This window comes from Sceloporus occidentalis, unplaced genomic scaffold, assembly GCF_023333645.1.
Source record: "Sceloporus occidentalis isolate IW3139 unplaced genomic scaffold, rSceOcc1.0.p SCAF_6, whole genome shotgun sequence".
Lineage (NCBI taxonomy): Eukaryota > Metazoa > Chordata > Lepidosauria > Squamata > Phrynosomatidae > Sceloporus > Sceloporus occidentalis.
This window is the reverse complement of record NW_028316986.1, coordinates 76,025,102-76,039,242: the sequence shown is the minus strand read 5'-3', so window position 1 is coordinate 76,039,242 and position 14,141 is coordinate 76,025,102. Positions and strand designations below refer to the sequence as shown.

The window sequence follows — 14,141 nt, the reverse complement described above, 5'->3', positions numbered from 1 at the left end:
TTCCAGCTTCAGCAGATGCTATGTCAGTTTGTGAGGGAAAGTACATTTTTTTAATAAAACATAAAAGTTTTTGTTGTTGTTGTTAATTGCCTTTGCATTGATCTAAACCCATGGTGACCCTGATGATGGGACATCTCCAAAAACCCCTGTCCTCTACTGCTCTGCCCAACTCCTGCACACTCATACTCATGATGGAGTCCGTCCATCTAGCATGCAGCTTTTCTCTTTTCTATTTCCTTCCATCTTTCCTAGCATTATTGTTTTTTTCTGGTGATTTATGTCTTCTCATGATGTGTCTAAAACATAAAGTAGCTTCTGAATAATTTGTTTGTCATTGATAATGCAGAAAGCTGGCTTGGCCACCGGCCATGTCTAATGCAGAACTAGAAACTGACTTATGTAGTTAGACCATTTGTCTATCTAGTTCAGTATTATTTATATTAAGTCAGCCACAGTTTCAGACAGTGGTCTTTTGTCAAGCATGTATTTGACTGCTAAGCTATGCCCTTTCCTTAACATGCAACATTCTGGACTACTTTGAGTACAGAACATGGTATGGATGTCTTCAGTTAAGGATGGAGGTCATTAGAGATTTTAAAGTGGAAGTTGGATGGCTATCTGTTAGGCATGCCAAAAAATTAAAACAATGCTATTCAAACATGATGGTCCATGGACTGGTGCTAGCCCCTAGAGAGTTTCTTGGGGAGTGCCAATGGGCACAAATATGGTACCAGTCCCTAGCAAACAGGAAAAAGAAAATGGCTGGTCCCCCAAATCAGATAGCTTAAGAAGCACTGGACTAGTTAACTTTTGGGATCCCTTTTAACTCTGCAGCTGTGATTCTGGGATGTTTTATCTTGTCATATTAACGTTCACTTCCCTTGAATGGTAGGTTCCAAGGTAACCTACAGGATGAGAGAGTTTTGGTATCTTCTGTTGTTGCTACAGTAATTGCCTTCTTTTAAAAGTAAGCAGGTCAAATAGGTAGGTGCTGTCTCAACTGAGACTATATTAGCCTAATGAGTGACAGGTACTGTTGTAGCTCTAATAAGGCTCCACCTCAGCCTAATGAAACCTAAACTGCCAGCTTTCTGTTTCATTTTCTTTGCATGCAAGCAGCCTTCCTTTCTTGCTTATTGTCATTATGGAACTTTTTTTTTTATTAAGGGGATTCTATCTGCTTGTGATGAACATAATTTCAGAGGTCCGTACCCTAACTCGGGGTGAGAAACTTCTGGCCGTGTAGTTGTTGGGCAACAGCTTCCAGTAAGCCTAGCCAGGATAGTCAATGGTAATGGGTGATGAAAGCTGCACTTTAGTATTTGGAAGGTCATATGTTCCCCATTCCTCTCTTCATCATCCTCTTAAATTTGACTTAAAGCATCTGATGGGCACTTCATAGGATGTTTTTGTGGGGCTTGGGTGTGTGTGTAGGATCACAGCCTAAGCCAATTTTCCAAGATAAATTAAGTTTTGTTACTAAGGGGTGAAGCCGATGGGTGGGTGGCTAGGAGTGGTGTCTGGCTGCTCCAGCCATGATCGGGCTGCAAATCTGCCTGGGACCGCAGCAACTGGATGGCCCACTCTCAAAGCAGGCCTCGGTAATGGTCCCAAATAGCTACTGACAGGAGTGTTTTTTCTGGTGGCTTCATAGTTTATGAGAGAAGTAGTGTAGTGTACAAGAGAAGATTCTGAATTTGAAACGTGTGAAATATATATTTTTTGCAATAGATACAAGAAGCAAGCTTAACCAATTTAGAACCAAAAGATTATTACAGTTCCCCCTTGCTATCTGTGAGGGATCCATCCCCCCCCCCCCCCCGGCTTTATGGATAGCAAAAACCACGGGACTTCAAGTGCCATCTTTTCCAATGGGCATGTGTGCATGCGTGTACGGCCATGTGCATGCACACCCATTCAAAAAGCCAGAATTTTGAAACAGTGCTTTATTGTATGATTAATATGTGTTGTAGTTGACAGTCTTTATCAAAAGGGCGGTGTTTCACTTTCATACTAGTTAACTCTTGAATTAGTGAAGCAATACAGCGTTGCAGTGTACGTTCACTGTGCTTCTGAACTGCTTAGCTCTTGTCATTTGCAAGCATAGAGCAATGCAAACCTTGCAATCATGTAAAGTAGAATAAGACAGATGAATGGAAGTGTGCTATATGTATGGTATACATTTATTTAAACGCATGGAAACTTAATTATCCACCGACTGACAGAGTCTAGATCAGGAATAGACAACATGTAGCCACCAGATGTTGACCTCAACCCCCATCAGCCCTAGCCAATATAACCAAAGAGGAAGGGCATGGGAGTTGTAGTCAAGCAACAATATCTCGAAAGTTTACACATTGCCTACCCTTGGATTAGAGGTTTAACGATCTCATTAAGGCCAGCGGAAGACTTGAAGTAAGTTGTCTCTACCAGTGGCAATTAGTTCTTAATAAAAGTGCCATTTTTGGTTCTTAGATTGCACTAGTTCCTTTTTTTTTCAGCAGAAAAAGTAACTCTGCAAATTACTGAAACTTGGACAGCTCAAATTACCTTTCTGAACCGCTATAATAACACTTTGAAATCAACCCCCCTTATCACATCTATTGTTTGTGTGGCAGTGTGCAATTATACATAATTTCATGTTCTTTCAACAGTGACAATGACAACCTGTTATATGCCCTGTTCTCTACTGTTTCCCTTCCAGCATACTACATGTATTCTTACCTAGTGAACATAAGTGCAGATCCTTCCAGTTGCTCTTGCCTTGGGAGACCTGGAAAGTCTTAGATTGTTGTTTTCTGAAATTCAAGATTTGACCAATATAATATTTAGAGGTACTTTATTAAATATTATGTAAATATGCCTCTCATAATTTGTAACTTGTTCATTATGATGCTGATTATTCATAGCAACAGCTCACTCTGATTACAAGTAGTTGCCCTTTGCCACTTAAAGAAATGGTTGGTGAAGTGCAAAATGGAGTGGATACAGATTGAACATACAGTACTTCTGATTAAACAAGGCATCTATGTAGAAATAGCAGAAGCTTTTCCTAGTGGATAGAGGTCTCTTACAAAGCTCCACTCAATTGAATGAGCTCAGGGTTGAACATCCAAAATACCTCCCTTAAAGCAAATGTTTTTATTGTTGTTAACTGCCCTCGAGTCGATCCCAACCCACGGCAACCCTGCTGATGAGACATCTCCAAGACCCTCTGTCTTCCACTGCTCTGCTCAACGCCTGCAAACTCATACTTGTGATCTCTTTAATAGAGTCTATCCATTTTGCACGCCGTCTTTCTCTCTTTCTACTTCCCTCTATCTTTCCTAGCATTACTGTTTGTTTCCAATGATTCATGCCTTCTCATGATGTGTCCAAAGTACGGACCTTATCACACATGGGGGGGGGGGTTGCATCTCAGATCCGCAGTCACTCCTGTTCTAGCAATGCAAAGCGTGATTTTTTTTTACACCAGATCCAGAGTCACTCCTCTCTAGCAATGCGGATTGTGGTTAAAACATCATGTTTTTCCACACCTGGTTGCCATTCTGTTGTCCTTCTGAAGTGAGGGGCAAGCGAAGTCAGTTCAATTCCAAGCAAGTCACGTGATGCGGACTCAAGCAAAGGGGAGTGAGTGCACATTGTATTACCACACCAGAGCATACTTTGAGGGCTCAAGGATTCGAATTGGCACCCTTGGGCATGCTCAGTGGGGCTCTGGACGCTGTCCTCCTTCCCTGCCCCCTCCTTAGCTGTCATCCTTCATCGAGGTGAAGGAGGAGGCAGGGGATGATGGGATCGGTGGCAGGTTGAAGGAGAGGAGCAGATCAGGGTCTAGGAGAAGGCAAGGGATGATGGGATAGGTCGTTGGGGGTCCCTAGGGCCAGGATCGGGATGCAGGAGAAGGCAGGGGATGATGGGATAGCTCGCTGGGGGACCCTGGGGCCAGGATCGGGATGCAGGAGCAGTCAGGGGATGATGGGTTAGCTCACTGGGGGTCCCTGGGGCCAGGATTGGGATGCAGGAGCAGTCAGGGGATGATGGATTAGCTCGCTGGGGGTCCCTGGGGCCAGGATCAGGATGCAGGAGGGGCAGCAGCAGTTGAGAAGAGTCACGTGACTCCCTTTCAGCTGGTGCTGCTGCTGGCTTCCCTCACTCATGTCTGCGGAGTGACGCCTGTCAGAGCCCCAGATGGGTCCCCTCCATGGAGCTCCTCGGCTGTGGCATCCCCTCCTCCGCCTCCTCTTCTTCCTTCTCCAGTTCCCCCAGAAAGGAGCAGCGGCAGCGGCCCAGGACACCTTCCGTTACCAGAACCTGTGCAAGTGAGTGATATTTCCCCAAACTACAAATCCCAGAGCATTCAGCCACAGCAGCTAACATCCCTCTGTGACTTTTGCGGTGGCACAGGAGCTCTCTGTGACAGAAGAGGCTGAATAGCCCACAAGACTACAAGTCTCAAATGTCCATAGAATGCAGCCATGGCTGTTAAAAGCCTCGCTGGGATTTATAGTTTGCGACGGGCACCAGAGTGACAGAGGAGGCTAAATATCCCACAGAACTGCAAATCGCCGGAGCGTGGAGCCATCACGAGGTTCCTTACCTTACTAAAGAGGAATCCTGGGAATCCTGGGATTTATAGTTTGCTGTGACACTGGAGCTGTCTGGCAGAGAAGACTAAATATCCCCACAAAACTACAAATCCCAGGATTCTAGAGCTTTCACCCATGGCAGTTAAAGTCCCTCTGGGATTTATAGTTTGTGGCTGCACCAGAATTCTCTGACAGAGAAGGCTAAATGTCCCGACAAGAGTACAAATCCAAGAAATCCATAGAATTCATCCATAGCAAAAGTCCCTTTGCTTGCTGAAGAGTAAGTGTAGGAATCTTGGGATTTATAGTCTGTTGTGGTGGAAGAAGGGCTGGGGGCAGCCTGGAGGCCTCTTGGCTTCCATGAACAGCACCCGACCTTTCCCGCGGCGATGGAGGAGTCAGCGGCGAGGCGGTGGCGGCGTGGCGACGTCGCAGGTAAGCAGGGAGGGGAAGGGGGAGGGAGGGAGGGAGGGTAGGTAGATAGGTAGGTAGATAGGTGGGAGGGAGGGAGACATTGGGGACAATTTCCCCGGATTTGCCATGCTCATATGCTCAAATCCGCGCATGGCAAATCTGCGTATAAGGAGGGCCAACTGTAGTTGACTCTGTCAATGTGGATTGCAGCAACTGAACTGGAATATCATCTGTTCCTGGTGACTTGTTTTTTGCCATTTCTCTTATTGTAGATTCTATGTTGTTTTTTTAGAATTTGGGATTCATCTTCATATGGCTCTTCATTCCTTGTGTCCTTAATTCCGTCATCTTTTATATAGCTCTTCTGTGTATTGCATCCAATTTTTTTTTATTCTTTCCTGGTCTTGAACTGTGTTATTTTTATTGTCATAGAGTGTCCCAATCCTTCTTTCTGATTGGATGAAATATGTTTTAGCAATGAATAGGTTGTTGGCTTCACAAAAATCTATTATGCCTTATCTGAATCTGCCTACTGTTTTCAAATCCTTTTTGCTTCCAACTTTGGCATTCAAATCTCCAGTAATCAAATGTACATATTCTGTATTGCAATAAGCAAATGTACATGTATTACTTCTGTGTGAAAAAGAAAGTAGTTGGCTGGGATGGATTGTGCTTCATGAGTGTTGGTGCAGAACTCCTGTGGGTCCCTCTGTGCCTCTGCTAGTCTCATCTCTCAACCCAGTGGAATTCCAAGGTCTAAATGATACCTTAGGTAGACAGTGTTGTGTGATGGGGAATGTACTGCCATCTACTTCTTAAGAGGCTGGTAATTTTAACTTGGAGGCTTAATGGCTAAGTTAGGGCTATTTTAAATATTACCACACTGGTAATATCCTCCTGTATGGCATACGTGGAAGTGAAAAATTACACTTCATGCCAGCAGCAGAGGGTGCCTGAGATTTGGCTGTTATACAAGATAAAGAAACTTTTAATCTTATCAGGGGCTGCTTTTGACTTGGGATTTGTAACTGGTTTCAACTCCCAAGTTACAAGGATATAATGGTCTCAGCATTTGTGTGGCACTTGCAAGACACCTCTTGACTTCAACCAATTTCCTAAGCCCCTTCCTAATTCCAAGTATGCGAGTGAGGCAGGGGATTGTGCTGTTGCACTGAGTTTGGAGGTACCATGCAAGATGCTTATCTCTTGGGAGCTGCCAAAGTCTGCCAAACGCCACTTTTGGTCAGTCTAAATATGTAGAATTGGCAGTTAACAAATTAGACATATGTATTAGGCCTGTTGTTGTTTAGGGCATCCTTGGTCTAACAAGATTAACTAGGTTTAAAATACTTGATCATTGTTTGGGAAGTCAGTTGACCAGATCTTTTTCAATTCATTTAACAGAGATCTAGAAGCAGTATAGGCCAAATACACAGTGGTTGCTGAAATGAAAAGTAGGCCATGAAAACTGTAAACTTGCATTGATGTAATTTAGCAGCTCTTTCTATTAGTTGGTGTTGTGTCTTTTGCATAGTAAATATGTTCCAACTGATAGGCAATCAGATGATATGGACCTGAAAACTGAGGGAAGTTATAAACACACTGTTTGCAAAACATTCGGCTTTATTTATAGAATTGAATGAGATGTCATAGAATCATAGAGTTGGAAGAGACCACAAGGGCCATCCAGTCCAACCCCTGCCATGCAGGAAATCACAATCAAAGCATCCCCAACAGGTAGCCGTCCAGCCTCTGTTTAAAGACCTCCAAAGAAGGAGATTCCACCATTATCCGAGGGAGTGTGTTCCACTGTCAAACAGCGCTTACTGTCAAGATGTTCCTCCTAATGTTGAGGTAGAATCCCTTTTCCTGGAGTTTACTTTGTGTCCATAACACAAAGTAAATAAATTTTTGTTTGTTTGATTTTCCAGCTACAGTATCTGGGTCTGTGGTTGAGACACATAATGGCTTGGTCATCTTAGACTTTACTCCAGTTATAGAGGTTTCTCATGGAAAAAAATGAGCTTGGTATTATCAAAACACCAAAGATGAAATTATAAGAATGGTAGCATTCAAGAGAATGCACATACTTCCATGTGTGAATGTGTTGAAATATTGTTAAGAAACACATAGTTGCTTAATAAGTATACATTTTGAAATTGATCTGTATAATCTACCTAATCTCTGATCAATTCTGAATAACTTGCTTCTGAACCTTTCCTTTGATCACTAGCATATATGTCCAGGTGGTAAGTTAGTGTAGTAGCATCACTAACACCACAGAAATGATGTAGGAATTAGGCTAGATGGGAAGATGTCTTCTAGAAATCAGTGTTGTATTTTGTGACATTTGGGGCAGGGAGCTATAGTGTAGTGATAAAGCACATGTTTAAAAGATTCCATATTAAATTCATGAAATATACAGGTAGAGATTTGAAAGATTCCTTTTTGATTAAGAAACCTTGGATAGCTCCTTCCACAGCATAAAGCAGGGGTCTGTTGGTTTGTGCTGTTTGTTTGCAAACAGAAAAAAAAAAAAGACTTACATGAAAATTAACTCCCCCCCCCAACCTAAAATGGTTCTATGGCAAAGGAACAGCAATGATGTCTACCTCTATATATCTATAGTTTGTTCTTGCCAACAATGCAATTGAAATGTCTTCAGTTGAAAGCTGTGAATGGAAAGCTTGCTGGCCTTAAGATCCATTTGAATAATCTCAGCTGAAAAGAGTGTTAAATGTAGTTCAGCAATGCTAATTAACTATCTATTTTCTCCTTTTCAGTTATACGTGGGAAGCTGTTGATCCTGATAAAGTACATTATAAAATAAACCTTTGTGGTAAAGCCCCAGAATGCGGAGGATCCAGTACTATTTGTGCATATGACTTAAAAAGCAAAACCTATTTCTCAGTAGGTGAGTCCAAAGATTTGTGTATTATATGGAATTCAACACACACAGTGCTGTCTGTCACTTTCTCTGTTTGTATATGGTGTTTCTCCTCTTGTGCTGAAGACTTTCTGTTCTGCTGGTGTTTTGTCATATGTTCATGCTGTTGACTTCAAGGTACATGGTCTTGAGGTTTCAGATGAGATTAAACAGAGGACTGCTACTAAAAGGTTATAATGTCCTAAAAAGTTGATAAAGATTTGTTTTTTAAAAAAATCTGACCTCATTTTCATAACTAATTCTATGTATTTGCTAGTTTCCTTATATTCTGTGGCTTCACAAGACCATTCTTCCTCAATTTGACAGCCTCCAGATGTTTGGGGCTGTAAACCCCCCCCCCCCCCCTTGTGCTAGCCGGTGGCCAGGGATGACAGCAATTGCTGTATAAAAGGAACTGCAGTGCATGATGTTGGATACAACTGCTCTAGATTGATTTTTTTTCCTTTGTGTTCCTTGCAGTGAGAATAATTTCATCTCTAGTTTTCCTCCATACATAGATGATACTGTGCAGGACAGAACTTAGAAAAATTGCTTTTTGAACTAGGCTTCCAGAATCTTCAGCCAGTATGGCTTCGGACCATTTTGACTGGGGTATTGTGGGAGCTGTAGTCTAAAAGCTAACTTGCCCATTCTGGTATACTCTTAATGTGTAGCCAGCTTAATCTGGCTTGCTCCAGGAACAAGAATTTAATTAGCCCTTATTAGTCCTTGCTTCCTCTCCAGAGTCAGTGGAAGGAACTGGATGGCTGTGACCAACAAAAATTGGAAGCTTAATAAAAAGTAACCCAGAGCTCTGTTCTAGTCAGCACAACTATTGGTCAGTGACTGAATAAACAGATTGATTGATTGAATGATTTCACCTTTGGTGGAAGTCTGGGATAGCTAAGGTATTCTGGAAAAATATACATAAGAAAATAGTTGAGATATTACGAAAGGATATTCTGTTAGATCCATTACTTTTTCTGTTAAATATGACTAATAAATTAGAAAAAGAAACAGAAGAAGTTCTCCAAGTTAATTTTATATATGGTTACAGATTTTATATATAGCCAGATTATTATATAATAATAATAATAATAGTTTTTATTTTTACCCCGCCTTTCCAATTGCATGATCAAGGCGGCTTACAAGACAAAGAATAATAAAATACAGTTAAAAGCATTACAATATAAAAGTTTAAAAACATCATTACAAGGGGTATGAATGGGAATCTATACAAATCGCAATTCACTAGGGGCAAGAAATGGACAATATATTGCACTAGTCTGGGGTCGAAAAACAAAGAACAAGGAGCAGAGAAAAAACACTATTACCTAAAGTGAAAAAGCCAGCTGGAATAGATGCGTTTTTAATTGTTTCTTGAAAGAAACTAAAGATGCAGAGAAACGGAGCTCTACAGGGAGCTTATTCCACAATGAGGGGGCGACGATAGTAAAAGCCCTCTGTGAGGTCCTCACCAAATGGGATTTAGGGACCTCCAACAAATTTGTCCCAGATGTTCTGAGTGTGCGGGGCGGATTATATGGGGAGAGACGGTCCTCCAAGTACCCTGGGCCCAAGCCATTTAGGGCTTTATAGGTCAAAACCAACACCTTGTATTGAGCTCGGAAGCGAACAGGTAGCCAGTGGAGATCTTTTAAAATAGGTGTGATGTGGTCCGTCCTGGAACTACCAGCGACCAGTCTGGCTGCGATATTCTGCACCAGTTGAAGCTTCTGGGTTTGGTACAAGGGTTGCCCCATGTAGAGCGCATTGCAGAAATCCAATCGAGAGGTTACCAAAGCCTGTACAACAGTTTCAAGGTCCCGACGGTCCAGGTAGGGGCGCAGCTGGCATATCAGCCGAAGCTGATGACAAGCACTCCTGACCGTCGCATCCACCTGAGATGTTAGCTGGAGTGACGAATCAAGGAGTACTCCCAAGCTGCGCACCGAGTCCCTCAAGGGGAACGTGACCCCATTCAGGACAGGCTGACAAATCTCACCACCCGGAACCGAGGGACCTATCACCAGTACTTCCGTTTTCCCTGGATTTACACTGAGTTTGTTCTCCCTCATCCAGCCCATTACCGACGCCAAGCAGGCATCTAGAGGAGAGATGCCATCCTTAGTTACTGCGTCAGTCGGAGACACAGAGAAAATTATTTGGGTGTCATCAGCGTACTGATAACACCGCGCCCCGTGTCTCCGGATGATCTCTCCCAGCGGTTTCATGTAGATGTTAAAAAGCATAGGGGACAAAATCGCTCCCTGAGGGACACCAGATGTAAGGGCCCTCTTATCGGAGCGACAGTCCCCCAGCTCCACCATCTGGAATCTACCCGAGAGGTAGGACCGGAACCACTGCAAAGCAGTGCCCCCGATACCCAACTCCCCCAGGCGTTCCAGAAGGATACCATGGTCGATGGTATCGAAAGCCACTGAGATGTCCAGGAGCACTAACAGGGACACGCTTCCCCTGTCCATGCTCAGACGGAGGTCATCAACTAAGGCGACCATGGCAGTCTCAACTCCATAGCCCGCCCGGAAGCCAGTTTGAAATGGGTCCAGAAAATCGGTGTCATCCAAGATCGATTGAAGCTGGAAGGCGACTGCTCTCTCGATCACCTTCCCCAAAAAAGGTAGCAGCGAGATGGGCCGATAGTTGTTATGAATCAGGGGGTCTAAGGAGGGTTTCTTGAGCAAGGGTTTAACCACTGCCACTTTCAATTTGGATGGAAACTGACCCTCTCTTAGAGATGTGTTAACGATGCGGTGCAACATAGTCAACACCGCATCTCCCCCCTGAGCTGCCAACCATGAGGGACAGGGATCAAGAGAGCACGTCGTCTTCCTAACGCTTCGAAGGATCTTGTCCACTTCATCGGTACTAACAAACTCAAAGTGATCCAATATAACTGGGGCCACGGACGCTTCGGACGCTTCTCTTACAGGATCTGCATAAGTACTGGCGTCAAGATCAGCCCTAATCTGAGAGATTTTATCCGCAAAGAAGTTGTTAAAATCGTCACAGCAGGCTTTAGATGGTACCAGAATAGGGCTCAGGGAGGGAGGGCTCAATATTGGAAAAATACACAATCCCCGAGAATAGAAGATTGGTTATTTAAATGAAAGAAGTTAGAAATCTTGATTTGTTAACTGCCGCCCTGCGTGAGAAGCCAGTAGATACAGCAATAGAAGAATGGCACTGTGTTGACCTCTATTTTGGAATAAAATTTGATTAGTTGGAAGAAATCAGTTTATGCCAGGTGATCTATGAAATTTTTCTTTTTTTTTCTTTTTTGTTTGATGATATAATTTCTCAAGTAACTATGTTCGTTACTTAATGTATAATAGTAATAGATAGTGGGAAAATGTTAGTGGATAGGCTAAAGAAGAGAGAGATAATTGATTTAGTATATTGGTATGTTATTGTTAGTTATATGTTGTATGTCAAGATTTGTATGTATGTATGTATGTATATATTTCCCAGCAGAGAAGGGGGCGAGCATCCTGACTCCGGGTGGCTCCGCCCACTTGGCTCCTGATAGGCAGGTAGAGATCAAAGAACACAACCGGGGCCCTGGTCCCGCCCCTGCGGGCGGAACTACCCCAGGAACCTCAGTCTTCTTCCTGCCTTGCTCCTGGTAGGATGTGTTTTTGCTTCGCTCCTTTGAGCCTTTGGATTTGCTTTCCTTAGCTCCCACGGACTCGCCTGGCTCCCTTCCTTCCCTCTATCTCCCTTAAAAAAGAAGAAGAATCCTTTCCTCTTTCCTTCCTCCCGCTCCTTCCTATTTCCCTTCCCCGCTTTCTACCAGCATGGCCAGCGAGGAGAACAGGACGACAGGGGAGCCCGCTTCCACCCAGCCCAGGCCAGCCCTAGCTTTGCCGGATGCTCGCCTTGTGGCTCCCTCTTCACCAACCGCCCTGGCGGTGGAAGCACGCCCGCAGTGGCCCCAGGAGCCCGCCCTCCCTTCCGATGACGAGGCAGAGGCCTCCCAAGCGACCCGGTCAGGGTCAGAGCAGGGAGAGCCTTCACTGGGGTCCCTACATGACAGCGAGGAGGACGTGAGTAGCTCCCCTCCACCGCAGATGCAGTGGTGGTTGTGCTCCCTCCTTGCCAGGGAAGCCCCGACCTTCCACAGGACTTCCCACGGGGGCACCGATCCCACAGGCCCGCTCCCCGCATGGGATAGAGTTCCCTTCCTGGGGGGTCCCCTTTCCTTATGTGGCCAGGGCCCTTCATCCCCCAGACCTTCCCCAGCGGGTGGGGAACACCGGTCACCGAGGCCCATCGGGGCAGCTTGGGCTCCAGGCCGGCTGTTCATGGGGGCGGCCATCTTGACTCCAGCTGACCCGGAAGTTAACCATTTTGGCCATGTGGCCGCCCATGAACATTGCCATCTTGGCCATGCGGCCGCCCATGGGCATTGCCATCTTGGAGAAGCCCACGACCCAGACCTAGCTAGGCCTGGAGCCGCAGATGGGGACCGCCATTTGGGGGAGGACGGAGGGGATCCACCACCCACCAAGGTCCGCGGGGCGAGTGGGACGCAAGGCGCCCACCAAAAGGAGGTCGCCCCCTGCGGGTAGGAGGTCTACTGAGCCCTCCACCAGCCAACCTCTTCAGACCGCGGCAGCGGCCTGTAGCTCAGGAGAGGAGGAGGATGAAGCTTCATGTTCATTCTCTGACTCCGAGCTCTCCTACCAACCCCCATCCAAACGTGTCAGGTATGCCAGGGATTCTGCCTGCAAACGCCCCCGTTCCTCTCACCCCTCTGATGAAGAGGTCTCAGAGGGCAGCCATGATTCCTCAGCCTCAGGGGATGAGGAGGGTGAACTGTCACAGGATGAGGGAGAGGATAACAGGGATCCTCAGGTTTCTTCCCACCTGTTCAAGGCAGAGGATTATGCCCCACTCATAAAAAAGACAACCAAGACCTTGGGCATTAGTCTAACCCCAGGGCAGCCCACTCCCCTAGACTCCGACCTCCCCAAGGTGAACGAGGAACTGTTTCCAGTTTCAGCATCTCCAGTCCAACAAATCCCGTGTCCCCTCAACATCATGCAGATCATTCGGGACGAATGGGCCAGACCAGCCTCGGCCAGGTCCAATTACAGCAATATCCGTAAACACTACACCCTCCAGCCAGCCGTCATGGATAAACTGAAGGTCCCATTGGTGGACACTCCCGTGTCGGTGCTAGTCTCATCCGCCGTGTTCAGTAGGGATGGGGAGGACGCCCTCCGAAATCCGGAGGACCGAAGGGGCACTCAAAAAGGCCCACGAAGCCATGTCCATAGCTATTAGGGCCGTGACTACCATCTCTATGGTAATGTGCGCCAGCCTCCAGTGGTCCCGTCAACTTCTGGACCTCCTACCCCACCCTGACACAAAGGTCAAACAAACAATCAACAAGATGACCAAGGCTGCAGCCTTTGCAGTGAATGGCACCCTGGACGCCATCCAGCAGTGCGCCAGAGCCCAGGCAGCAACCGTAGCGGTTCGCAGGCAATTCTGGCTTAAAAATTGGAGCGTAGATTCCAAATCTAAACAGAACTTGGCCTTCACGCCCTTCCTCGGGTCTAAACTATTTGGGGAATCCTTAGATCCCGTGCTAGTAGAGGGAAAGGATAAGAAGAAAGCCTTCCCTTCCACTTGGAAAAGGGACGATAGGAGACAGTATAGATACCGCTCCTCCTTTCGCTTCTCTCAATCTCCCTACCCCTCCAGCTCTTTTCGAGCCAGAGAGTCCAGACCAAACAGGTCAAAATGGGGAGACTCCAAGTTCACCAAGCAGGGCAAATCATCCTCCCCCCCAGGACGGAGCAGGGCTGAAACAGCCTGCAGTGACGGGGTCCCTCCAGTAGGGGGCAGGCTTTGGGAATTCAGCCACATCTGGGAAAGATCCACCTCCGACAGGTGGGTCATAGACACCATCCACCATGGCTACAAGATACAGTTCCAGCGCAAGCCCGGCAACATGTTCATACCATCTCCCAGATCGGCCAATCCTCGCGTCTCTGCAGGAACAATTCCTGGTAAACCTGGAAAAGAGCACCCTAGTCCCAAGCCAGCAGATCCAACACCTGGGAGCCCTCATAGACACCCAGTCAGGCACGGTACGCCTGCCACCAGATCGGATCCAATCCATTCAGGAGGCCATATCGAAAGTCCTAAAGGCCCTGCGAGCCAACCTCTAGCTCCTGGCT

At 45.9% G+C, this 14,141-nt stretch overlaps 1 protein-coding gene across 1 annotated transcript in view; it reads left to right on the top strand.

Annotated features, from left to right (window-relative positions):
* IGF2R (insulin like growth factor 2 receptor) overlaps positions 1 to 14,141 on the top strand; it is a 108,942-nt gene that overhangs the window by 3,532 nt on the left and 91,269 nt on the right. The window contains exon 2 of the mRNA XM_089530097.1: positions 7,787 to 7,917. Coding sequence (XP_089386223.1) covers positions 7,787 to 7,917 — 131 coding nt within the window. The remainder of the gene's footprint in view (positions 1 to 7,786; positions 7,918 to 14,141) is intronic.